At 46.7% G+C, this 24,935-nt stretch overlaps 1 protein-coding gene across 1 annotated transcript in view; it reads right to left on the bottom strand.

The window, feature by feature from the left end:
• LOC139260008 (dynein regulatory complex protein 11-like) overlaps window positions 1-24,935 on the bottom strand; it is a 474,078-nt gene that overhangs the window by 287,331 nt on the left and 161,812 nt on the right. The window contains exon 9 of the mRNA XM_070876052.1: window positions 2,481-2,556. Within this exon, the coding sequence (XP_070732153.1) occupies window positions 2,481-2,556 (76 nt within the window). The remainder of the gene's footprint in view (window positions 1-2,480; window positions 2,557-24,935) is intronic.

The raw sequence follows: 24,935 nt of genomic DNA, 5'->3' as shown, positions 1-24,935 counted from the left end.
GAGAGACGGTCAATAATGTGGGTATTTTAGGGATTGTTCTATTTGAACTGATATGTTAATTCAAATCCCTCATGCTGTTGTGTTTAATAACCAATGTTTTCACAAGCACTAAAGACTTAAAAAGGAAACATTCACAACAGCAACAGCAAAATGTTTGAATCATAGTTGATGGTAACTAATGGATTATAGGGCCCAAGTTTCGGCCTCAGTTGCTCCTGATTTTTTGGAGCAACTGGTGTAGAACGGAGTATCTTAGAAATTCAAATTCTCGGCATTTAGTTTGCTCCAGTTCTAGTCAGTTAGAACAGTTTCACTTTGGAACAGAATTTTTTTTTCAAAAGGGGGCGTATCCGGCCACTTAAGCCTGTTTTCAAAGTTTTGGCAGTGAAAACTTACTCCAATCTAACTTAGAATGGAGTAAGTGAAGATTTTTGTACGCTCGAAAAAACCTTGTCTACACTTTAGAAAATCAGGCGTAGGTTACAAATCAGGCGTAGGGAATGGGGGGGGGGGCGGGTTTAAAGGGAAGTTTACAAACATTAAACATTTCAGTTTTACAAATAAAGAGCCTTCATCAATAATAAATGATAAAAACATCAATAAATCAACCAATAAATCAATCAAAAAAAATTAATAAGAAAGATTTTCTTTAAAAAATCAATAAATAAAACATTTTTTACTTACCGAATGCAGCACCGGGAGCCCTCCAACAGCGTGCTGGGATCCCCCCCCCCCAGTGTGTCTCTGTCAGTGTCTGTCTGTCTGTGTCTCTCACTCTCTGTCTGTCAGTGTCTGTGTTTCTGACACAGGGGGAGGAGGGGGCTAGAGGGAGAGAGGGAGGCAGGGGGAGGGGAGGGAGGGAGGCAGAGGGGGAGGGAGGGAAGGGGGAGGGATAGGCGAGAAGGGGGAGGGATGGGCGAGAAGGGGGAGGGACGGGGAGAAGGGGGGGGAGGAGATGGAGAAGGGGGGAGAAGGGGAAGGGGGGAGGAGAAGGGGAAGGGTGGAGGAGAAGGGGAAGGGGGGAGGAGGAGAAGGGGAAGAGGGGGGGGAGGAGAAGGGGAAGGGGGGAGGAGAAGGGGAAGGGGAGAGGAGAAGGGGTAAGGGGGAGGGGAAGGGGGGAGGAGAAGGGGAAGGGGGGAGGAGAAGGGAAAGGGGGAGGAGAAGGGGAAGGGGGGAGGATAAGGGGAAGGGGGGAGGATAAGGGGAAGGGGGGAGGAGATGGGGAAGGGGGAGGAGAAGGGGAAGGGGGGAGGAGAAGGGGAAGGGGGGGAGGAGAAGGGGAAAGGGGGGAAGAGGAGAAGAGGAAAGGGGGAGAGAGAAGAGGAAAGAGAAGGGGAGAAGGGGAAGGGGGGAAAGGAGAAGGGGGGAAAGGAGAAGGGGGGAAAGGAGAGGGCGGAAATGGGGGGGAAGGAAAGGAGAGGGGCGGGAAGGAAAGGAGAGGGGGGGGAAGAAGAGGGGGAGGGGGGGGGGGGGCTGAACGGGCCGGGCTCGGCCGGGCCCAAGACTTCAGGCAAGGCCCGTCCCCAGCACCAGATTTACAGGTAGGTGGCGTTGGGTCGGGTCGGGTCGGGTCCGGGGTCCGGGGTCGGGAGCGCGGGTCGGGTCGGGGGGAGCGCGGGTCGGGGTCGGGAGCGCGGGTCGGGTCGGTGTCAGCGGAGGGAGGTCGGTTTGGTTCGGGTCGGAGGGAGGGAGGGAGAGGGAGGTCAGGTCGGGTGGGGGGGGGGGGGGCGTCGGGAGCGCGGGTCGGGTCGGGTCAGGGTGTGGTGGTAGGGAGGGAGGGAGCGGGTCGGGGAGGAGGGGGGCGGAGGGAGGGAGGGAGAGGGAGGTCAGGTCGGGTGGGGGGGGGGGGAAGCGGGAGTCGGGTCGGGGTTGGGTCCGGGGGCCCGGGCGGGGGGCGGGGAAGCAGGAGTCAAGTCGGGTCGGGAGGAAGCAGGAGCTGGGCGTGGGAGGCAGCCTTATGCACGCAGCCCCAGTGAGGCCATTCGGCCAGAGCTAGGGGCTGCGTGTTTCGGGCCCCCCCACACAGTTTTGGGCGCCTGGAGCTACTGCACATGCGCTCCCATTGTAGCATGCATGTGCAGAGGTCCCGGCACTGTTTTCAGCGCAGGGACCTAGCTCCGCCCCCCACAGCTCGTGCTGCGCCGCGCCTGACTCAAGAGGACCTGCAGGGAGCCGGAGAATAGGTAAGTTTTTTTTAGGCGCAATTTGTGGTGCGAAAAACGGGCGTCCAGGTCGGGGCTGCGCCGTTCTAGGTGCGGCCCGAAACTTGGGCACCTAAAGTGTGACTAACAGTAACATTTTTTCTTCAAGCTGGCAATAAACAGCATGAGAAAATTAGCAGGTGCAATTGTGACATGTTTTTTTTGTTTCATTCTCAGAAATCTGTTATATCATTGTCTCAGATACATTAATGGTTCCAGTGATGGATTCAAATGTGCCCATCAAACATTATTATCGTGTACATCACTCTTTTTCCCCACCTTCGTATGTGCTTTGACCTTCTGTCACTGTCGGGAGGAAAAGACTGCGAGCCATTTTCCAGCCTTCCTCTTCTGCCTGCGTGAGAAACAGAGTTATTTGTTTTTAAATTTTGAAAAGGTCACATGTGTTATACAACAAGCCAAGGTTTATTTTACTTTTCTGATTTCCTTCTTGGAAATTTCAACTTAACCTGGGATTTAAATTTTTATTTTTATAATAAGTTCATCATAAAGTTGAAACCTCGTGTGCAACCTTGTAGCCTGCCAACTGGAAAACAGGAAGCAGACTCAATGTGCTGGCTGGTTGACAGCCTTCAAATAAAACGAGCCATATTTTATGTAAAACTGTGAGTAAAATAAGAAATACTTAAGGAACAGTGTTTAACATAATGAGCTCTTTGCCTCCAACTAAATTCCCACTCTGCAAAAGCCAGAAATTTATCTTTCACTTTCTCTGTCTTTAGATTCCTGAAATACACTGAGTGCAATTACAGATTTGTGGGTGTGTAAACAATACAGTTGATTTCCTATCTGTCATATAAGGACTGAACCATTATACTATGTACACACATGTATTATTCTGCTGTTAAGATGTTTGACTAATGTGCAGGTGTTTGTCTTTAAGCTGTAAGGAAGAGGTTTATCAGATAGCACTGCTATTGATTTATCTTTATATGAATTTCTTTATATTAACTGTTTCCAGTAACTTTTCAATTGTAGCTGATCTCACGAGCAGTCTAATAATCCCTTTGATATTTACAGATCCTGTAACTAACCTGTAACATGACCGTGAGAGTTTACAGGCCTGAGCGGGTGTGTAGGCAATATGGCATTTTGTAGTCTATTTTTCTTCAACTTCACAGGGAAGCAGATCAAGTGTTAAATGTTTATGATGTCTGCAAAGTTGAAGCTGGCAGGAAAGGGCTTTATTGATCAGACATAAATGGCTGCTTAAAAAACAATCTTGCAAGGCTACATCTGTCAAAGGATTATGGCTTAGAGTGATGGAAAAGTAACACCCTTGCAATTTGTTTACTTTTGGTCTCTTTCTTTACCCCCATTGTTCTTTAAAGGTAGATTGTGTAAGTTCTCGCCATGGCAATCTACCCTTAACTTTGCCTCCTTTAACTCTAAGTCTCAGAGACCCAGGAAACACTCAATCAGGTGGGCAGATCAGGAACCAATTGGGGTGGGTGGGTACATAGGCAGAACGAGAAGCACTCAGGTTGGGTATGCAAGCAGGCAGGCTAGAATATCTTCAAGCTAGGCATGCTGAGAATGACGTGAGTATCACGTGTAGTGAGTTGGTCTTACCGCAGGAGAAGGGTCCACAGCCAGATAGGGAATGGAAGACCAGCAGGAAGAGCAGTGCAAGAAAGATAGTGCAGGGGTCCCCTGTGGTCATCCCCCTGCAAAACAGATACACTGCTTTGAGTACTGTTGAGGAGGATGACTCATCAGGGGAGGGCAGCAGCAGCCAAGTTCATGGCACCGTAGGTGGCTCTGCTGCAAAGGAGGGCAGGAAAAAGAGTGGGAGCGCGATAGTGATAGGGGATTCGATGGTGAGGGGAATAGATAGGCGTTTCTGCGGACGCAACCGAGACTCCAGGATGGTATGTTGCCTCCCTGGTGCAAGGGTCAAGGATGTCTCGGAGCGGGTGCAGGACATTCTGAAATGGGAGGGAGAACAGCCAGTTGTCGTGGTGCACATTGGTACCAACGACATAGGTAAAAAAAGGGATGAGGTCCTACGAAAAGAATTTAAGGAGCTCGGAGCTAAATTAAAAAGTAGGACCTCAAAAGTAGTAATCTCGGGATTGCTACCAGTGCCACGTGCTAGTCAGAGTAGGAATCGCAGGATAGCGCAGATGAATACATGGCTTGAGCAGTGGTGCAGCAGGGAGGGATTCAAATTCTTGGGGCATTGGAACCGGTTCTGGGGGAGGTGGGACCAGTACAAACCGGACGGTCTGCACCTGGGCAGGTCCGGAACCAATGTCCTAGGGGGAGTGTTTGCTAGTGCTGTTGGGGAGGAGTTAAACTAATATTGCAGGGGGATGGGAACCTATACAGGGAGACAGAGGGAGACAAAAATAAGGCAAAAGCAAAAGACAGAAAGGAGATGAGGAAAAGTGGAGGGCAGAGAAACCCAAGGCAAAGAACAAAAAGGGCCACTGTACAGCAAAATTCTAGAAGGACAAAGGGTGTTAAAAAAGCAAGCCTGAAGGCTTTGTGTCTTAATGCAAGGAGTATCCGCAATAAGGTGGATGAATTAACTGTGCAAATAGATGTTAACAAATATGATGTGATTGGGATTACGGAGACGTGGCTCCAGGATGATCAGGGCTGGGAACTCAACATCCAGGGGTATTCAACATTCAGGAAGGATAGAATAAAAGGAAAAGGAGGTGGGGTAGCATTGCTGGTTAAAGAGGAGATTAATGCAATAGTTAGGAAAGACATTAGCTTGGATGATGTGGAATCTATATGGGTAGAGCTGCAGAACACTAAAGGGCAAAAATCGTTAGTGGGAGTTGTGTACAGACCTCCAAACAGTAGTAGTGATGTTGGGGAGGGCATCAAACAGGAAATTAGGAGTGCATGCAATAAAGGTGCAGCAGTTATAATGGGTGACTTTAATATGCACAGAGATTGGGCTAGCCAAACTGGAAGCAATACGGTGGAGGAGGATTTCCTGGGATGCATAAGGGATGGTTTTCTAGACCAATATGTCGAGGAACCAACTAGGGGGGAGGCCATCTTAGACTGGGTGTTGTGTAATGAGAGAGGATTAATTAGCAATCTCATTGTGCGAGGGCCCTTGGGGAAGAGTGACCATAATATGGTGGAATTCTGCATTAGGATGGAGAATGAAACAGTTAATTCAGAGACCATGGTCCAGAACTTAAAGAAGGGTAACTTTGAAGGTATGAGGCATGAATTGGCTAAGATAGATTGGCTAATGATACTTAAGGGGTTGACTGTGGATGGGCAATGGCAGACATTTAGAGACCGCATGGATGAATTACAACAATTGTACATTCCTGTCTGGCGTAAAAATAAAAAAGGGAAGGTGGCTCAACCGTGGCTATCTAGGGAAATCAACGATAGTATTAAAGCCAAGGAAATGGCATACAAATTGGCCAGAAATAGCAGCGAACCTGGGGACTGGGAGAAATTTAGAACTCAGCAGAGGAGTACAAAGGGTTTGATTAGGGCAGGGAAAATGGAGTACGAGAAGAAGCTTGCAGGGAACATTAAGGCGGATTGCAAAAGTTTCTATAGGTATGTAAAGAGAAAAAGGTTAGTAAAGACAAACGTAGGTCCCCTGCAGTCAGAATCAGGGGAAGTCATAACGGGGAACAAAGAAATGGCAGACCAATTGAACAAGTACTTTGGTTCAGTATTCACTAAGGAGGACACAAACAACCTTCCGGATATAAAAGTAGTCAGAGGGTCTATTAAGGAGGAGGAACTGAGGGAAATCTTTATTAGTCGGGAAATTGTGTTGGGGAAATTGATGGGATTGAAGGCCGATAAATCCCCAGGGCCTGATGGACTGCATCCCAGAGTACTTAAGGAGGTGGCCTTGGAAATAGCGGATGCATTGACAGTCATTTTCCAACATTCCATTGACTCTGGATCAGTTCCTATCGAGTGGAGGGTAGCCAATGTAACCCCACTTTTTAAAAAAGGAGGGAGAGAGAAAGCAGGGAATTATAGACCGGTCAGCCTGACCTCAGTAGTGGGTAAAATGATGGAATCAATTATTAAGGATGTCATAGCAGCGCATTTGGAAAATGGTGACATGATAGGTCCAAGTCAGCATGGATTTGTGAAAGGGAGATCATGCTTGACAAATCTTCTGGAATTTTTTGAGGATGTTTCCAATAAAGTGGACAAAGGAGTACCAGTTGATGTGGTATATTTGGACTTTCAGAAGGCTTTCGACAAGGTCCCACACAGGAGATTAATGTGCAAAGTTAAAGCACATGGGATTGGGGGTAGTGTGCTGACGTGGATTGAGAACTGGTTGTCAGACAGGAAGCAAAGAGTAGGAGTAAATGGGTACTTTTCGGAATGGCAGGCAGTGACTAGTGGGGTACCGCAGGGTTCTGTGCTGGGGCCCCAGCTGTTTACATTGTACATTAATGATTTAGACGAGGGGATTAAATGTAGTATCTCCAAATTTGCGGATGACACTAAGTTGGGTGGCAGTGTGAGCTGCGAGGAGGATGCTATGAGGCTACAGAGTGACTTGGATAGGTTAGGTGAGTGGGCAAATGCGTGGCAGATGAAGTATAATGTGGATAAATGTGAGGTTATCCACTTTGGTGGTAAAAACAGAGAGACAGACTATTATCTGAATGGTGACAGATTAGGAAAAGGGAAGGTGCAACGAGACCTGGGTGTCATGGTACATCAGTCATTGAAGGTTGGCATGCAGGTACAGCAGGCGGTTAAGAAAGCAAATGGCATGTTGGCCTTCATAGCGAGGGGATTTGAGTACAGGGGCAGGGAGGTGTTGCTACAGTTGTACAGGGCCTTGGTGAGGCCACACCTGGAGTATTGTGTACAGTTTTGGTCTCCTAACTTGAGGAAGGACATTCTTGCTATTGAGGGAGTGCAGCGAAGATTCACCAGACTGATTCCCGGGATGGTGGGACTGACCTATCAAGAAAGACTGGATCAACTGGGCTTGTATTCACTGGAGTTCAGAAGAGTGAGAGGGGACCTCATAGAAACGTTTAAAATTCTGACGGGTTTGGACAGGTTGGATGCAGGAAGAATGTTCCCAATGTTGGGGAAGTCCAGAACCAGGGGTCACAGTCTAAGGATAAGGGGTAAGCCATTTAGGACCGAGATAAGGAGAAACTTCTTCACCCAGAGAGTGGTGAACCTGTGGAATTCTCTACCACAGAAAGTAGTTGAGGCCAATTCACTAAATATATTCAAAAGGGAGTTAGATGAAGTCCTTACTACTCGGGGGATCAAGGGGTATGGCGTGAAAGCAGGAAGTGGTACTGAAGTTTCATGTTCAGCCATGAACTCATTGAATGGCGGTGCAGGCTAGAAGGGCTGAATGGCCTGCTCCTGCACCTATTTTCTATGTTTCTATGTTTCTATAAAAGAAAGTAGACTGGGAAATAATCAGACTAACTGGGCAAGCAAACAAACTGGCAGACCTGGAAACACTCAGGGCAGCTGGGTAGGTAGGGATGCACTTGGTGCAGATGGACCAGGAAGCACTCAGGCTTGATGTACAAGCATGCGGTTTGGCAAGTACCTGCGGCAGTTGAGCAATAAGACAAGCTGAGAAGCACTTGCGGCAAACAAGCAGGATACTTTTACAGCCCAATCCACCCAACCTGAGTTAATGTGACACAGTTGTTTTTCTCCTCAGCTGTGCTAGGACTATGTGGTGCATATTTTTCTTTACAGTAACATGGTGTAGGCAATAGGGGCAATATAGCAATGACCAGGTAAGATGCAGGAGACGCCTTAGGTCTCCGACATAGAAACCGGAGCTTGCACACCCAGAGTGAAAACCAAGCCAGAGTAGTATTCCCAAGGAAGAATGAGGAGCATGACTGGAGGATTGAGAGGACTCTGTCTCTAAAAAGGTAAATAAGTGCATGGCTGCTTTAAAAAGCATAATTTTCATCACTAAGCAGCATCTATTTGGTGACACATAATTTATCTCCTTGTCCAAAAGTTAATTTTGTTGATACTTTTATTCTTAAAAATGAGTTTCCTCACATGATTCATGTCTTTTTCATCACTGGAAAGAAGTTGGCCGAGGCAGGGCTAACAAATAACAAGTTTGGGCATCCTTTGAGTTCATACTGTTAATCATAAAAAAAATTCTGGTATTCTACTCCCCTGTGTATCCAATATTTTGTGGTGTTCATTAGACTAAGGAAGGTGAGATACTTCATCTATATTCAGATGCCAAAATGAAGAGGAGCATGGATTTATCATAACTGTCATGGATTACAACCAATCAGGAGTAACCATAGCATCTGCAGAAAAACAGTCAGTATTTCAAACTTTAGCTTAGTACTTCAAATTCAGCCTCAAATTCTCACAAGTGAGTCAGGCTGTCTAATAAAACATTTGCCAGTTATTTATAATAGTGTATAGGCAACTCTTCAAGATTTAATTTCCGAGTTCATGCCATCAGCGGAGAGTTTTGCCAGCTGCTGTTGGAAACTATTGAGAACACGCTCGAGGGGCTGAATGTTCCTAGCTTCTTAAAACACGAGCAGCTGCCCATGACATTCTGTCTGTGAATTTTAAGTTATAAATGTAAATTTTTCCATTGAATTTTCAAAACTCAAGATTGTATCTTGAACAGATTTCACTACATTTTTGGAGAGATTATTTTTGTTGCTTCCTGCTACCTGCCAGTTTTGAGGGAGGTGATGATAAGAACAAGCAGCAGGTTTGGTTTTGAGGACTATCCTCCCCAGCAAGCTGCGTGTGGAAAGAGATGACCAAGCAGGTCAAAGTAGTGTCTGCACTGAAGAGGTCAGCCTCCCCAATAAGGAAAAAAAATTCAACAGCCTGATGAAGTTTGCCAAGATTAGTGAGTCAGCATTTAACAATGTTCTGCAATTGCATGCTTGCAACACACAAAAAGACTTTAGCCGCAAAATTTGAATTTGGAGCGTCTGTTGTTTGGGTGCTACAAGTGCCTTTTTGGTTTCAAAATGGCATCCACGTTGTGCACGCGCACACTTCTGGTGCAGGCCGTGCTGGACGTCATCTTGAGTGGGGCACCTGTGCAGGTGCAAGGAATGTGCGCCGGAAGTATGCAGAGTACGTAGATTATGACCTCAATCTGCATGTAATGCTGATTTGACACTAGGCTGCCATTTTGGAGCTCAACGCTCCAGCTAACACCCTCTCTTAAACTCGCACAGCTGAACACATATTCGGCAGCAGGAAGGACCCCACACCAGCGCTATTTAAGGGGGTCATCAACTACTTACATATTAGTTTCTATTGGCTCTTGCTGTGTTTGTAGAAGTGTTTCATGGTTCCTAGAGTTATTAAAAGTTTCTAAAATCTACAGAGAATGGTGTGGTAGGTGCTGAAAGACTTTGTCCTGACTTCATGGATTCTGCACAGACCACTTGCTCCCAGCCATGGGTGCAGTAGTAGGCATTCCACTTGGCCTACAGCTTGACGGAGAATGAGCAAATACACAGCTGGGAAAGCTGCTGGAAGAGGGAGGAAAGGGAGGGGCAGCTCTCAGCAGGAGGCGATATCCACCTAGGTTGTTCAAAGAGCAATTCTTCTAGCTGAACTGAACAGTGTGTCAGATGTCTGTGCTTCACAAAGGACATCCTCACTAAAATCTGCCACCTGTGGCAGCCACAACTGCAACCTCAGAGCAGGACAAGGAATGCATTGCTAATGGCTGTGAAGGTCACTTTGGCCATGAACCTTTATGCGTCGGGCAGCTTCCAGGCTGGAGCAGGAGATATTTGCAACATCTTCCAGTTTGCCGTGCACTGTTGTATAAGGAGTAACTGATGCTCTGTATTTCAAGCAAGCTGCACATTTCATTTTTTCTGGCCAGAGAGCAACAGGCAGAGCGAGCACATGGCTTTGCGAGGTTTGTCGGCTTCCTCATAGTGCAGGGTACCATTGACTGCACACACAGTGCTCTGCAATTGCTGCATGTAAACTTTGAAATGTACCGCAACCAAAAAGTATTTCACTCCTTCAAAGTCCAGTTGGTGTGCGTTCATATTCAGTGAATCATGCAGGTGAATGCCCGGTAGCAGTAATGAGGTCATCATTCTGCGCCAGTTCGATGTGCCATCTACATTTGAGCTACTGGGCGACAAGGGCTATTCATTAATGTTATAACTTACAAAATACATTCGATGCAACTGAGTTAGTGGGGAATAACTTGTGGGTTTAATCCAAGACTACCAGACAAGATGGATGCCATCACATGACTACAAACTACAACTACAAAACATGTTTTTGCGAGTATCGCCAATAAAGGGCGCTATGACAAAGACTCTTAACTCCAGGTTACTACAACTCCTCCCCTTTTAGAACACTAATACCAGAACTTCCAAAACTTCAATCGGGTTGATCTTAAATTCTACTTAAGTGTCAACACCAAATTTTGCTTAAGAGTCACAGATCTGCGGAACTGTAGCGATCCGTTTTGGTGCGAATGCGCGTTGATCTGCGTGGTTCAGTTTCTGGTTTATTGTTTGGTGGGCTAGTATGCTTGACTGGCTTTGAGCAGTGTTCTTCCATCGATGGTTGTTGTACAGAGTCTGGAGCAATATCAACCTGTAGTGTCAGTTGTTCACCAACCATCTCCTCCCTCTCTGGTGACGAAGTGGGGGAAACTGAATCCATAATGGATGGAAGGAAACATGTCGGTAACGGATATGATCGACATGATGTCTCCACACAAGTCCATCCTCAAGTTGGACATTGTACATGAGATGGCCAATTAACTCTGTGACATGACCTGCAAGCCATCTCGGTCCATGCGCAATGTTTTGCACATAGACGATGTCATTGACACTGAATGAGCGAGGTTTGGCATGTTTATCATGATTCCTTCTGTACGAGCTGCTTGTTATTATCGTGATCTGGACGGACTAAGTCAAGTCGCGTCCGTGATTGGCGATTCATTTGAGCTGGTGATAATCCTGATGTGGTATGCGGTATGATGCGATATAGAAACATAGAAAATAGGTGCAGGAGCAGGCCATTCAGCCCTTCTAGCCTGCACCGCCATTCAATGAGTTCATGGCTGAACATGAAACTTCAGTACCCCCTTCCTGCTTTCTCGCCATAACCCTTGATCCCCTGAGTAGTAAGGACTTCATCTAACTCCCTTTTGAATATATTTAGTGAATTGGCCTCAACTACTTTCTGTGGTAGAGAATTCCACAGGTTCACCACTCTCTGGGTGAAGAAGTTTCTCCTCATCTCGGTCCTAAATGGCTTACCCCTTATCCTCAGACTGTGACCCCTGGTTCTGGACTTCCCCAACATTGGGAACATTCTTCCTGCATCTAACCTGTCTAAACCCGTCAGAATTTTAAACGTTTCTATGAGGTCCCCTCTCATTCTTCTGAACTCCAGTGAATACAAGCCCAGTTGATCCAGTCTTTCTTGATAGGTCAGTCCCGCCATCCCGGGAATCAGTCTGGTGAATCTTCGCTGCACTCCCTCAATAGCAAGAATGTCCTTCCTCAAGTTAGGAGACCAAAACTGTACACAATACTCCAGGTGTGGCCTCACCAAGGCCCTGTACAATTGTAGCAACACCTCCCTGCCCCTGTACTCAAATCCCCTCGCTATGAAGGCCAACATGCCATTTGCTTTCTTAACCGCCTGCTGCACCTGCATGCCAACCTTCAATGACTGATGTACCATGACACCCAGGTCTCGTTGCACCTTCCCTTTTCCTAATCTGTCACCATTCAGATAATAGTCAGTCTCTCTGTTTTTACCACCAAAGTGGATAACCTCACATTTATCCACATTATACTTCATCTGCCATGCATTTGCCCACTCACCTAACCTATCCAAGTCACTCTGCAGCCTAATAGCATCCTCCTCGCAGCTCACACTGCCACCCAACTTAGTGTCATCCGCAAATTTGGATATACTACATTTAATCCCCTCGTCTAAATCATTAATGTACAATGTAAACAATGTCATCAAGAATTGCGATAACTTTGTTTCAACTCTACCTCCGTTCATGCGTTTCATTCCAGCTTTGAATGACTGAACCCCTCTTTCAGCCAAACCATTGGATGATGGGTGGGATGGTGCTGATCTAACGTTCTTAATGCCATTCATTCTCATGAACTTCTCAAACTCCACACTGGTAAAATTAATGCCATTATCAGTGACAATGATCTATGGCAATCCATGTGTCGCGAAAGTCTGACAAAGCTTATCCACTGTAGCTCGTGATATTGCGTTGTGCATAGTGTGAATATCAAGCCATTTGTATGCACGTCCATGACAACCAGAAACATTCGGCCCATAAATGGACCTGCGTAGTCCATGTGAAAGCGCGACCATAGCCAACAGGACCACTCCCAGGAATGAATGGCATAACTGTAGGTAATTTCCATGAGGTTTGACAAGCAGCATATTGCTTAACTTTGTTATCCAGATTCTTGTCCATACTGGGCCATAAGTAGCTGCGATCCAATGACTTCATACGTGAGATTCCCGGGTGTGATTCGTGTAATTCCTCAACGATATGCTGTCGGCCTTGTGGGGGCTAACAACTCGTGACCCCCATATGATACAACCATCTTGAACGCTCAATTCATATTTGCGACAGATGTACAGCCTCATTGCTGTATCCTCATATTCCTGTGGCTAACCATTCATTAGAAATGACCACACTTGTGATAGTATTCGATCTCGTCCCGTCCACAGACAAACTTTTTCAGGGCTGACTCCAGGTGATCCATGATCATGACATAATCATCTGGAATAGGTACATAGGCGAGCGTGTGGGGCAATGGCAATCTGCTCAATGCTTCAGCATTACCATTTTGGTAATTCAGCTTTGTAGATCAAACAATAGTCATATGCAAAAAGTGTAAGAGCCCATTGCTGAATTCTGGACAATGCTATGGGGAGTATTGCTGGCTCCACACTGAACAAGTCGGGCAATGGCTTGTGGTCGGTAGAAATCTAAAATTTCCTGCCATACACATACTGGTGAAACGTTTTCACTCCAAATATCATCGCTAATCCTTCTTTGTCCAACTGCGAATAATTGCACTCTGATGCTGATAATGATCGTGATGTGTACGCAATTGGATGCTCTTTGCCATCCGACATAAGGTGGGCTAGTATAGCGCCCACGCCATGTGAGCTGGCATCACACGATAACACTAACTCCTTCTCTGGATTGTAGTGTACAAGCACTTTTGCTGACATTAACAATTCTTTGGATGCGTGGAAGGCTTTCTTCTGTGCTGGACTCCATGACCAGTGTATGTGTTTCCTCGACAGAGCTAGAACTGACGATAAGTTCGGCAAAAACTTAGCATAATAATTGAGGAGACCCAAATATAACTTCAACTCTGTGATATTACAGGTACAGGTGCATCCCTCACAGCCTGCACTTTCTCCATTGTGGGATACAGGCCTGCAGTGTTGATGCCGTGACCGAGGTACATCAACTCTGGTGCAAAGAACACGCATTTCTCTCACTTCAGGCGAAGTCCTGCACGTTACACATGATTAAGTACTCTCTCTCGATTAGCGATGTACTCGGACTTGGTATGACCTGTCACCAGGACAACATCGAGAAAAGCAACGGCTTGCGGCATATTGGCTAACAAGCTTTCAATTGTCCGATGGAAGATTGCGGGTATTAGTTGACACCAGGTCACTTGTTTTCTCATCCAGCATGAGTTGCAGATAGGCATGGCTGAAATCTAGCTTACTAAACGTTTTGCCACCTGACATTGCGGTAAAGAGTTCTTCCACACGAGGAAGGGGTAATGTATCCACATTAGTTGCTTGATTGACCATGGCCTTGTAATCACCACAGATTGTAATTAAGAACATAAGAAATAGGAGCAGGAGGAGGCCATTTGGCCCCTCGAGCCTGCTCCGCCATTCAATAAGATCATGGTTGATCTGATCATGGACTCAGCTCCACTTCCCTGCCCGCTCCTCATAACCCTTTACTCCCTTATCGCTCAAAAATCTGTCTATCTCCGCCTTAAATATATTCAATGATCCAGCCTCCACAGCTCTCTGGGGCAGAGACTTCCATAGATTTACAACCCTCTGAGAGAAGAAATTTCTCCTCATTTTAGTTTTAAACGGGCGGCCCCTTATTCTAAGACTATGTCCCCTAGTTTTAGTTTCCCAATGTGTGGAAATATCCTCTCTGTATCCACCTTGTCGAGCCCCCTCATTATCTTATAAGTTTCAATAAGATCACCTCTCATTCTTCTGAACTCCAATGTGTATAGGCCCAAACTACTCAACCTACCCTCATAAGTCAACCCCCTCATCTCCGGAATCAACCTTGTGAACCTTCTCTGAACAACCTCCAATGCAAGTATATCCTTCCTTAAATAAGGAACCAAAACTGTACGCAGTATTCTAGGTGTGGCCTCACCAATACCCCGTACAGTTGTAGCAGGACTTATCTGCTTTTATACTCTATCCCCCTTGCAATAAAGGCCAACATTCCATTTGCCTTCCTGATTACTTGCTGTACCTGCATACTAACTTTTTGTGTTTCATGCACAAGGGCCCCCAGGTCCTTCTGTACTGCAACAATTTGCAATTTTTCTCCTTTAAATCATAATTTGCTTTTCTATTATTTCTGTCAAAGTGAATAACTTCACATCTGCCCACATTATACTCCATCTGCCAAATTTTTGCCCACTCACTTAGCCTGTCTATATCCCTTTGCAGATTTTTTGTGTCCTCCTCACAATTTGCTTTCCTACCTGTTATGTTTGTAATGCACTTATGAATGACTCCACAAGGCAATGTGTTGTATTCAAACTGTAGTGACCTTGGTGCTTTATTTGTAACTCCAGAGTGAGGCACAAGCATGGTGGGCAGCCTTTTATATTGGGCCCTGCACACCTCTGCAGGTGACCCTCAGGTCTCCCACCGCAGTGCCCTCTGGTGGACAGTCTCTGCCACAGGGGCAGGAAATTTCGGTCTCCACCAGTTTCACCCTCGAGTGGTGCCAGCATAGTATATACACAGTGTAAACCTTATTGATAGTACATCAGTTAACAAGTCTCCATCTTATGCAACGATACAGTGACTACACAGAGAGTATAACTATAATCTGCATATGTAACACCACCCATTTTTGTATCATCAGAAAACTTGGCTACATTACACTCGGTCCCTTCATCCAAGTCATTAATATTGATTGTAAATAGTTGAGGACCCAGCACCGATCCCTGCGGCACCCTACTCGTCACCGTTTGCCAACCGGAAAATGACCCATTTATCCTGACTCTGTTTTCTGTTAGTTACCCAATCCTCTATCCATGCTAACGTATTACCCCCACCCCGTGAGCTTTTATCTTGTGCAGTAACCTCTTATGTGGCACCTTATCAAATGCCTTCTGGAAATCCAAATACACCACATCCACTGGTTCCCCCTTATCCACCCTGCTCGTTACATCCTCAAAGAACTCCAGCAAATTTGTCAAACAGGATTTCCCTTTCATAAAACCATGCTGACTCTGCATGAATGAATCATGCTTTTCCAAATGTCCCGCTACTGCTTCCTTAATAATGGACTCCATTATTTTCCCAATGGCAGATATTAGGCTACCTGGTCTATAGTTTCCTGCTTTTTGTCTGCCTTCTTTTTGAAATAGGAGCGTTATAATTTCGGTTTTCCAATCCGCTGGCACCGCCCCAGAATCCAGGGAATTTTGGTAGATTACAACCAATGCATCCACTATCTCTGCTGCCACTTCTCTTCAATCCCATTATTTTACCTAGAACGACTTCATTAGTGGTAGTGATAGTATTAAGTTCCTCCCTCCCTATAGCCCCTTGATTATCCACTATTGGGATGTTTTTATTGTCTTCGCCCGTGAAGACCGATACAAAATATTTGTTCAATGTCTCTGCTATTTCCGTGTTCTCCATTATTAATTCCCCAGTCTCATCCTCCAGGGGACCAACATTTATTTTAGTCACTCTTTTACTTTTTATGTGCCTGTCGAAACTCTTACTATCTGTTTTTATATTTCGTGCCAGTTTACTTTCATAATCTATCTTCCCTCTTTTAGGGCCCAAGTTTCCACAAGAAAAAAAACGGGCGCCTCTCCGAGCTGGGCGCCTGTTTTTCGCGCCTAAAAAAATCCTCGGTATTCTCCACCGACTTACAGTTCCTCTGGCCCTCGGCGCAGCCAGCACGAGCTGTGGGGGGGGCGGAGCCAGGTCCCGGCGCTGAAAACAATGCCGGGACCTCTGCACATGCGCGCTACAGTCGGCACGCAAGTGCAGTAGCTCCAGGCGCCGAACTGTGTGGGAGGGGCCCGAAGCACGCAGCCCCTAGCCCTGGCCGAATGGCCTCACTGGGGCTCCTCCCACGGCCAGCTCCTGCTCCCCCCCCCGCCGACCAGACCCGACACCCGCTCCCCCCCCCCGCCGACCAGACCCGACCCGACACCCGCTCCCCCCCCCGCCGACCAGACCCGACCCGACACCCGCTCCCCCCCCCGCCGACCAGACACCCACCACCCCATCCCCCCGTCCCGACCCGAGACCCGCTCCCGACTGACCCGACCCGCGCTCCTGTTCCCCGACCCGACCCCCTCCCTCTCCCCCCACTCCCCCGCTCTCTCTCCCCCCCCGCTCTCTCTCTCCCCCCCACCGCTCTCTCTCTCCCCCCCGCTCTCTCTCTCCCTCCCCCGCTCTCTCTTCCCCCCCCTGCTCTCTCTCCCCCCCCCGCTCTCTCTCTCTCCCCCCCCGCTCTCTCTCTCTCCCTCCCTCTCTCTCCCTCTCCCCCTCCCTCCCTCCCCTCTCTCTCTCCCCCCCCCGCTCTCTCTCTCTCCCCCCCCACTCCCCCCCCCCGCTCTCTCTCTCCCCCCCGCTCTCTCTCTCTCCCCCCTGCTCTCTCTCTCCCCCCGCTCTCTCTCTCCCCCCCCACGCTCTCTCTCTCCCCCACCCGCTCTCTCTCCCTCCCCCCCTCTCTCCCTCCCCCTTCTCTCCCTCCCTCCCCTCTCTCTCTCTCCCTCCCTCCCTCCCCCTCTCTCTCCCCTCCTCCCCCTCTCCCTCCCTCCCCCCCCCTCTCTCTCTCTCCCTCCACCCCCCTCTCTCTCTCTCCCTCCACCCCCCTCTCTCTCTCTCCCTCCCTCTCTCTCTCTCTCTCTCTCCCCCTCCCGCTCAGCGACACGAACGGCTGCAGAATTCTCCCTGGCTGAAGCACTTTCACACAGGTAGGAAGATGGTTTATTTCATCTTTTCTTGGCTTATAAATGTTTATTCAGGTTGGATTTATTTGTATAATATTTGTAGAAGTAAAGGATTTATTGTCGAATTTAATGAGTTCCCTTCCCCCCCCCCTCCTCCCCACCTCGTTCTGGACGCCTAATTTGTAACCTGCGCCTGATTTTTTAATGTGTAGAACAGGTTTTTTCAGTTCTACAAAAATCTTCACTGGCTCCATTCTACTTTAGTTTGGAGTACATTTTCACTGTGGAAACTTTCAAATCAGGCGTCAGTGGCCGGACACGCCCCCTTTTGAAGAAAAAATTCTGTTCTAAACTAGAACTGTTCTACCTGACTAGAACTGCAGAAAAAAAAATGTGGTGAATTGCGATTTCTAAAATAGTCCGTTCTCAACCAGTTGCTCCTAAAAATCAGGCGCGAATCATGTGGAAACTTGGGCCCTTAATCATATTTTTTGTCGTTGTATTTTAGAATTGTGTCGGACTCATTAATCACTGGAACTATGGGTGCTTCCCAATGAGAAAATGTCACTGGTTCAATTACCCCAATTTTCTGGGGTCTATCAAGCTCGTCTTACACTTGTTGTTTCATTGCGAAAGGCACAGTTCTTGTCTTGCAGAACCTGGGCTTAGCATCCGATTTAATGTTTTTTTGTACCGTCTGACCTTTGAGTTCTCCCAAGTCATCGCAAAACAATTCCTCGTGTTACTCCATAATCGCTGCAGTGGATAATGCCTGGTGAATGCCCTGCCATGTTAATCGTAGATGGCATAGCCAATCGTGTCCAAGAAGGTTTGACCCTTAACCTGATAAAGAGCAGTGAGAGTTGAGCTGTTTGACCAGTGTGTTCTACCACGACTGTACAGCCACTGACGACTGGAATTTTCTGTCCCATATATGTGTGTAACTCTACATCAGTACCATTACATAGTGGAGGTTTGTCATCCCCGAATACAGACTTGTACGTGCTGTCATTTATAATTGAAACTGAGGCTCTAGTTGTCTACTTCCATGGACACTTTACTCTCGTTAACAATTTGTTTGCGACCAATGGTGGCTCTTTATGTTGTGACAATGGCTTGTACATTATATAGTTACTGGCCACTGGTGCATTCTCCTCACTATCCACATCCCCCACAATGTGGTATGTTTCGTGCTTCGTACTGAACTGTGACTTTGTCGCTGTTGGTGTGGGTGTTGGTTTTCCACTACGACACACTTTTGCCAAATGTCCTTGGACTAGACTTTCCACTAGGTGGCTAAGGCCCCAAAAAATGGGCCATGTTCCAGCGATGTGGGACGTCTCGGCCTTGCTGATCGCTGGCAGAAGGCCCATTTTTTTTGTGATTTTCCACTCGGCCTTACCCCGGCGATATCAAATGGGCGATGTGATTTTTCAGCGATCTCACGATCACCCACCTAAAACGGAAGTAAAAAAAAAAGCTTCCCTAGCAACGCTATTCTGCACGTGTGGGATTTGTTTTGTGGTTGAGTTTCTTTGCCGCGTTTTGAGAGGTTAGGGGTCATCACACATGCTCAGAAGCACAGGGTGGGTCAGAGAGAGAGAGAGAGAGAGAGAGGAAGGAAGGAAGAGAGGAAGAGGTTTTTGTGATTGGTTGCCGTGCATTGGGAATTTCGATTGAAAAATAATTATTCTTAAATAACTTAGCCTTATTTTTTTGAACTTAAAATATTTATGATTATTTTTGTTGTTACAATATTGAAATATATACCTAAAATAAAAAATGGAGGGAGATAGCAACAGGAAAAGGGCTAAACCCTTTAGCGAGGAGGCCAACGGGGCCCTCGTGAATATTGTCAGTGGCAGGTGGGATGACTTGACATGGGGTGGGCATGGGAAACCTTCACCCTGTGCGTATCGTAAAATATGGGCCGAGATTGCCGATGTTGTGACATTGGCATCTAATCAAGTACGGACACCTGACCAGTGCAGGAAAAGGTGGAACAGCTTGTTGGCAGCAGCCAGAGTAAGTTGCATTTTATATTTTAAATTTTACATATGTAATATTTAAATGATGCATGCAAATTTTAATTGGAATCTTGAATGTAATAGTATTAATTAATTAAATTATGAATTAATTTAAGCATCCTAACACCAAGTTGAATTTTATATTCTGAAATATTGTTCATATGCAATACAATGCAAATTTCTAATTGAACATTTAAATCTGTCATTCTTAAATGTTTATTACCAAGTCCATTAACTTATGCCATGCCATGTTATCTTATCATTTACAGAAGAAGATATCTATCAATCGGGCCGAGCAGAGGAGGACGGGCGGCGGCTCTGCTCTGGTACAGACGCTCTCTGAATATGAAGAGCTTGCAGTCGCCTTAGTGGGGCCAGACAGCTGTTCGGTCACGACCTATGATGTGGCCGAACCTACCCTTGAGTCTCGTGAGTAATGGGAACTGTGCAATGTGTCAAACATTATTAAAAACACCTTAAAAATATATTTTATTACGCATGTTATGTCCTGCAATTATAATGAAATATGATATATACTTTTGATGTACTCTTGATTTACGAATGATGTCATGGCAGCCCTGGTGAACCTTTGTGCACATGGGGTATTGAGAAGTATTCTTATGTTATGGGTTATTGAAAAATATTGATATGTATTGATATGTATGTTTACTAATCATGAGCACCGTTAATGTCTTAATAAGTTGTTTAGAAATGTCATTCTTAAGGTCAACCTGAAAAGGTAGTGTTGTTAGAGTCAGTGGACTCATCCACTCCTCCTGCACCATCAAATACCTCACAGGAAGAAGAGGAGGAACAAGTGGTGACAGATATTGTGGAGCAAGAGCAGGAGGAGAAGGAGGAGGAGGAGGAGGAAGAGGAGTAGGAAGAGGACAAAATTATTTTTGTAGGGGGGGGGGGGGGGGGGAAAACAACCTGCGACCATCTCTATTGAGATGAAAGAGGCACCAGGACCAAGCGGTGTGCAGGTGTCGACGCCAAGGCGCGAAATTTTGCAAACGCCGACCCCACGGAGGTTGGGTCAGCGGGGTGACCAATTGCCTACCTCGGAGGGGCAGACGGAGTGCTTGATATCCCTGTGCAGGGAGACGGTCGCGATCGGTCGTGACCTTATCCAAGGGTTTGCGGGTTTCTCCACAAACTGGAGCCAGTTCTCCACGAACTGGAGCCAGTTTCCAACAACCTGGAGCGAGTTCAGCATGAACTTCTCCAACTGGTCTTCCATGCAAACCCAGATAGCACAGGAGACGTTGGAGGCCATATGTGAGCAGACCGCCGCAACCAATGCCCTTCAGCATGCGTTGATGGCTGCACATGGCGCTGCACCCCAAGGTGTTGTGTCAGCTTGCAGCGAGACTCTGAGCATGAAAGTGGGTAGGGAGGACACAGTTCCTCCTGACTCAGAAGTGAAGCCTCAGGCTTCTACTTCCACTCCTTCAGCCCCACCACGGCAGGAGGTCTTGCCGTCCCGCATTGCACAATGTGTTCGTGTCGGTCTGCGTAGACCAAAACGGGTGGGTGGGGTAAGAACACGGGGTGGGACAGGACTTGGAGGGAAACGTGGCCACAGGTGGGAGGGGGGGGGTGTTTTTATTGTTAAATTGTTTTTTGTTGTTTGAAAATTATTAACGTTTTGTTCAAGGTTGATTGGGATTTGAGGGAAGGGTGGGTTGGCGGGGGGAGGAGGGAGGGTGTTGTTAAATAATTTTTAAAAATTAATTCGTTCATTGTGTTTGTTAATAAAAAAAATTATTTAATTCAACAAATTTTGTGCCTTCTCTCTTTGTTACATTAATTACATTAAGGATATGAGTTTCATATAACAAATTTACAGTTGTTCATCCTTATTTGTTCAGTCTTTTATTATAGCCATACTTTACTTAAAATTTACTTGAAGTAAGCAGTAATGCCAATGATAGGCCAGTACAGGCAAGACAACAATGAAACCCCACGCAAATGATTAACCCTAATTGTAAATGAACATTTGAATATCCACAATGATAGTTCATGCAAAGCGTTCATTAATGAGCTGCTGACGCAACAGCTCAGCAGCCGTGTAACTGCCACTGGCTACTGGTCTTCAGGAGGAGTGTGGTGGTACCAGTGCTAGATCGCCAGGCTGATTGCGCACCCCAAGGTCCTTGCCTGCATCCCCTTCCACCTCTTCCTCCTCGCCAGCTGGCTCTTCGGTCTCCCCTGCTTCTGGAGGTGGACCTGCAGCCCGATCTGGCATTACTTGTCCTCTTCTTATAGCTAGGTTATGCAGCATGTAACACACCACAATAAACTCAGCGACCTGGGGTCAGGGTGGTACTGTAGGCTGCCTCCAGAATGATCCAGGCATCTGAAGCGCTGCTTTATGACTCCAATTGTCTTTTCAACGATGTTGCATGTTGCTATGTAACTTTCATTATAACGTTTCTCTGCTTCAGTGACGGGATTACGCAGAAGGGTCATGAACCAACTGGCAAGGCTATATCCTTTATCCCCCAGCATCCAACCATGACCTTCTGGCTAAGTGACAAACAGGTCAGGGATAGCACTTTCACGTGCGCATCATGTATGCTGCCAGGAAATATAGCATTTACGTCATGATTGTTTGATTGTGGTCGACAACAAGCTGCACATTTAGGGAATGGAACCCCTTTCTGTTGCTGGCGCACAGCAGAGCAGCACTGAATAACGCTGGCACGATCCCGGCCCACAAGACCATTAGCAAGCCGGGGCTACTGCAGGGAGCAGCATGCGGCGGCAGGGAGCAGCGCGTGCTGCTGCAGGAGGGCGACGGCTGACTGCAGTGTGGGCAGGTACAGCAGGAGTGGCGAGGTCGGGGTGAAGGAGCAGCGAGAGACTGTAGAGGGAAGTGATCGGGGCCCAGGAGAGGCGTGAATCTGGGGCCCAGGAGAGGCCCAGGGGCAGCACGGGCCAGCCCACACTGCGATATATGTGCGCACTAGGCCCGTGCAGCAGAGCAGGTCTCCAGAAGTCTTGATTAATCCTTATCACTGGACCAAGACCCAGCTCTGCCAAGCCCATGCGGTGGCTGGTGTGCAACAGCCACTTCACGTTAAAAAAGTCCACGCACAGGCATCTTCCACCCTTCAGGTTGTAGCTTGCGATCCAGAATATAATTTAAACACCTGTGAACTCATCCGCTTTCAGCGTGGAAGCAAGTCATCCTCGTTTCGAGGGACTGCTTATGATGTTACGAAACACCTCCGCATTCTTTAAGGGTGCTTTCAGGGCAATGTGCATGCAGTCTATTGCTCTCTGTACCTTGGGGATGTGTGGTATCCTGTAGAAACCCAAAGCCCTCTCGGTATGTGCCTCCCTGGTCATTGAGAAACTTATGAAGTCCATCCTATGAACGTAAAGGGCTTCAGTCACCTGTCGAATGCAGCAGTGTGTAACGTGCTGAGAGATATGGCAGATGTTGCCAGCTGAAGCCTGAAAAGATCCTGATGCGTAGAAGGCTAGGGCAGCAGTAACTTTCACCTCAACGGACAGTGCGGTTCTGATGGTGCTGGAAGGCTGCAGATCACCCTTGACGAGTTGGCATATCTCATCGATGACCTACTTCCAGAATCGCAGCATCCTAAGACAAGCGTTTTCAGACATGTTCAGGTAAGATTGCTTTTCCAGGTACCTTTGTTGGCTGTACGGTCGCCTCCTCTGTCTTTGTCTCCATCTACGCATTACTCTGCCGCCTCTTCAATTGATCCTTTCAGTAACCAGCATGTGAGCAGTTACAAGTAATGGCAGAGAAAGCATAGGCCCTATATCACTTTCAATAATTACTTTCACTAAATTAAAATAATCTCTCTACTCTCTAATCACTGTACTCTCTGTGCTGTATACCAGTCAGTCTAATAGGCCCCAACAATATCAGTAAATAATTTCACTATATAATAGCAATTTTCAAAATAACTATACAATACTTAATATATTATATATACCCTGATCTAATATTCTGAGTAGAATTATCTTTAAATAACTCTCTAAATAACTCACAACTATTTTGCTCTTTCTTTTCTGTTGCCTCCACCCTTCCTCCAATCTTCAAAATGGCATCCGGAGTGCCCATTTCCTTCTGTTAACCCCAGTAAAAGCAACTATTTCTCATCAATCTTTTGGGCCTTGCATCAGCCCAGTGAAGTGCATGCTAGGTGCCGAAACTTGGGATGGGCTTTGTATGGGCGATCATTTCGGCGATGTGAGCCGAAACTTGGGCACCTGTTTTTCCGGCGATATTTTGGGCCTAGTTTCTACTTTTTTCTCAAAATGAGCGATAGAGGTCCATTTTTGGTGATAGATGGGCCTTAGATGGGTGATGTGAAGTGGAAAATCTAGCCCCTTTCCACAAGTGTGTCAGATATATGAGCGGACTCTAAAGTCGTTTGCCGCGTGATCTGTACATCCACACCGGTAACATTTGTTGTGACGTGTACCTTGTTTGTGTGTTTGTGATTGTGACCTTGCCTGGCGATTCCCCTTGGGCTTGATACTCACTACTTTGTGGGCTTACTGCGTATGTGTTGGACCCACTGTTTCAGAGTTCCTTGGTATGTCCTTGGTGTTTTTCTCAACCAACTCCATAGCATGAGTGATTTCCCATGATTTCTTGAATTCCAGTAAAGACTCTGACAACAGTTTCCATTGTACACGGTCATCATTAATGCCACAAACTAAGTGATCACGCAACATATCATTCAGCCTGTCCCCATAATCACAGTGTTGAGCAATGCGATGTAAATCAGCAACAAAATCTGTGGTTAACACTCCCTGTTGCCGAATTCGAGAATTAAACTTGTATCTCTGCATGATAATTGACGGCCATAGGTTGACGTGATCCTTAATAAGCTTGATAAGTTCGTCAAAAGTCTTATCACCGGTTTAGCTGGTGCTACAAGGCTTGATATTAATCTGTATGTGACAGCTCCACAAACACTTAACAGAATAGCTCTCTGCATACCAGCTGTCTGCACCTTGTTCACCTTAAAAAACTGCTTCAACCATTACACATACAACGGCCACGCTTCTTTTTCGGGTCGAAACTCACCGATGTTCCTGAATGTATTCATGCTGGATTACTGGTGGATGTTTTCCCTGTTTAGCAGAATCTGCTCCTCTCTTCGCCAATGATTCTAACTTACAAAATACACTCGATACAACTGAGTTGGGGGAATAACTTGTGGGTTTAATCCAAGACTGCCAGACAAGATGGATGTCATCACATGACTACAAACTACAACCACAAAGCATGCTTTTGCGAGTATCGCCAATAGAGGGCGCTATGACAAAAACTCTTAACTTCAGGTTACGATAGTTAACAACATGGCTCATGACTCCGGTGAGCAACTCACGTACATCTGGGAAGCATGCATACAATGAAAGCCATGCTGCCACACAAAATATAATCGAGCAGACCGAGCCCTGCAATACTCAGCAGAGCATGTATCGAGACTCGTGATGAT

Source organism: Pristiophorus japonicus, chromosome 3, assembly GCF_044704955.1.
Source record: "Pristiophorus japonicus isolate sPriJap1 chromosome 3, sPriJap1.hap1, whole genome shotgun sequence".
NCBI lineage: Eukaryota > Metazoa > Chordata > Chondrichthyes > Pristiophoridae > Pristiophorus > Pristiophorus japonicus.
This window is presented reverse-complemented; position numbering and strand designations above follow the sequence as displayed.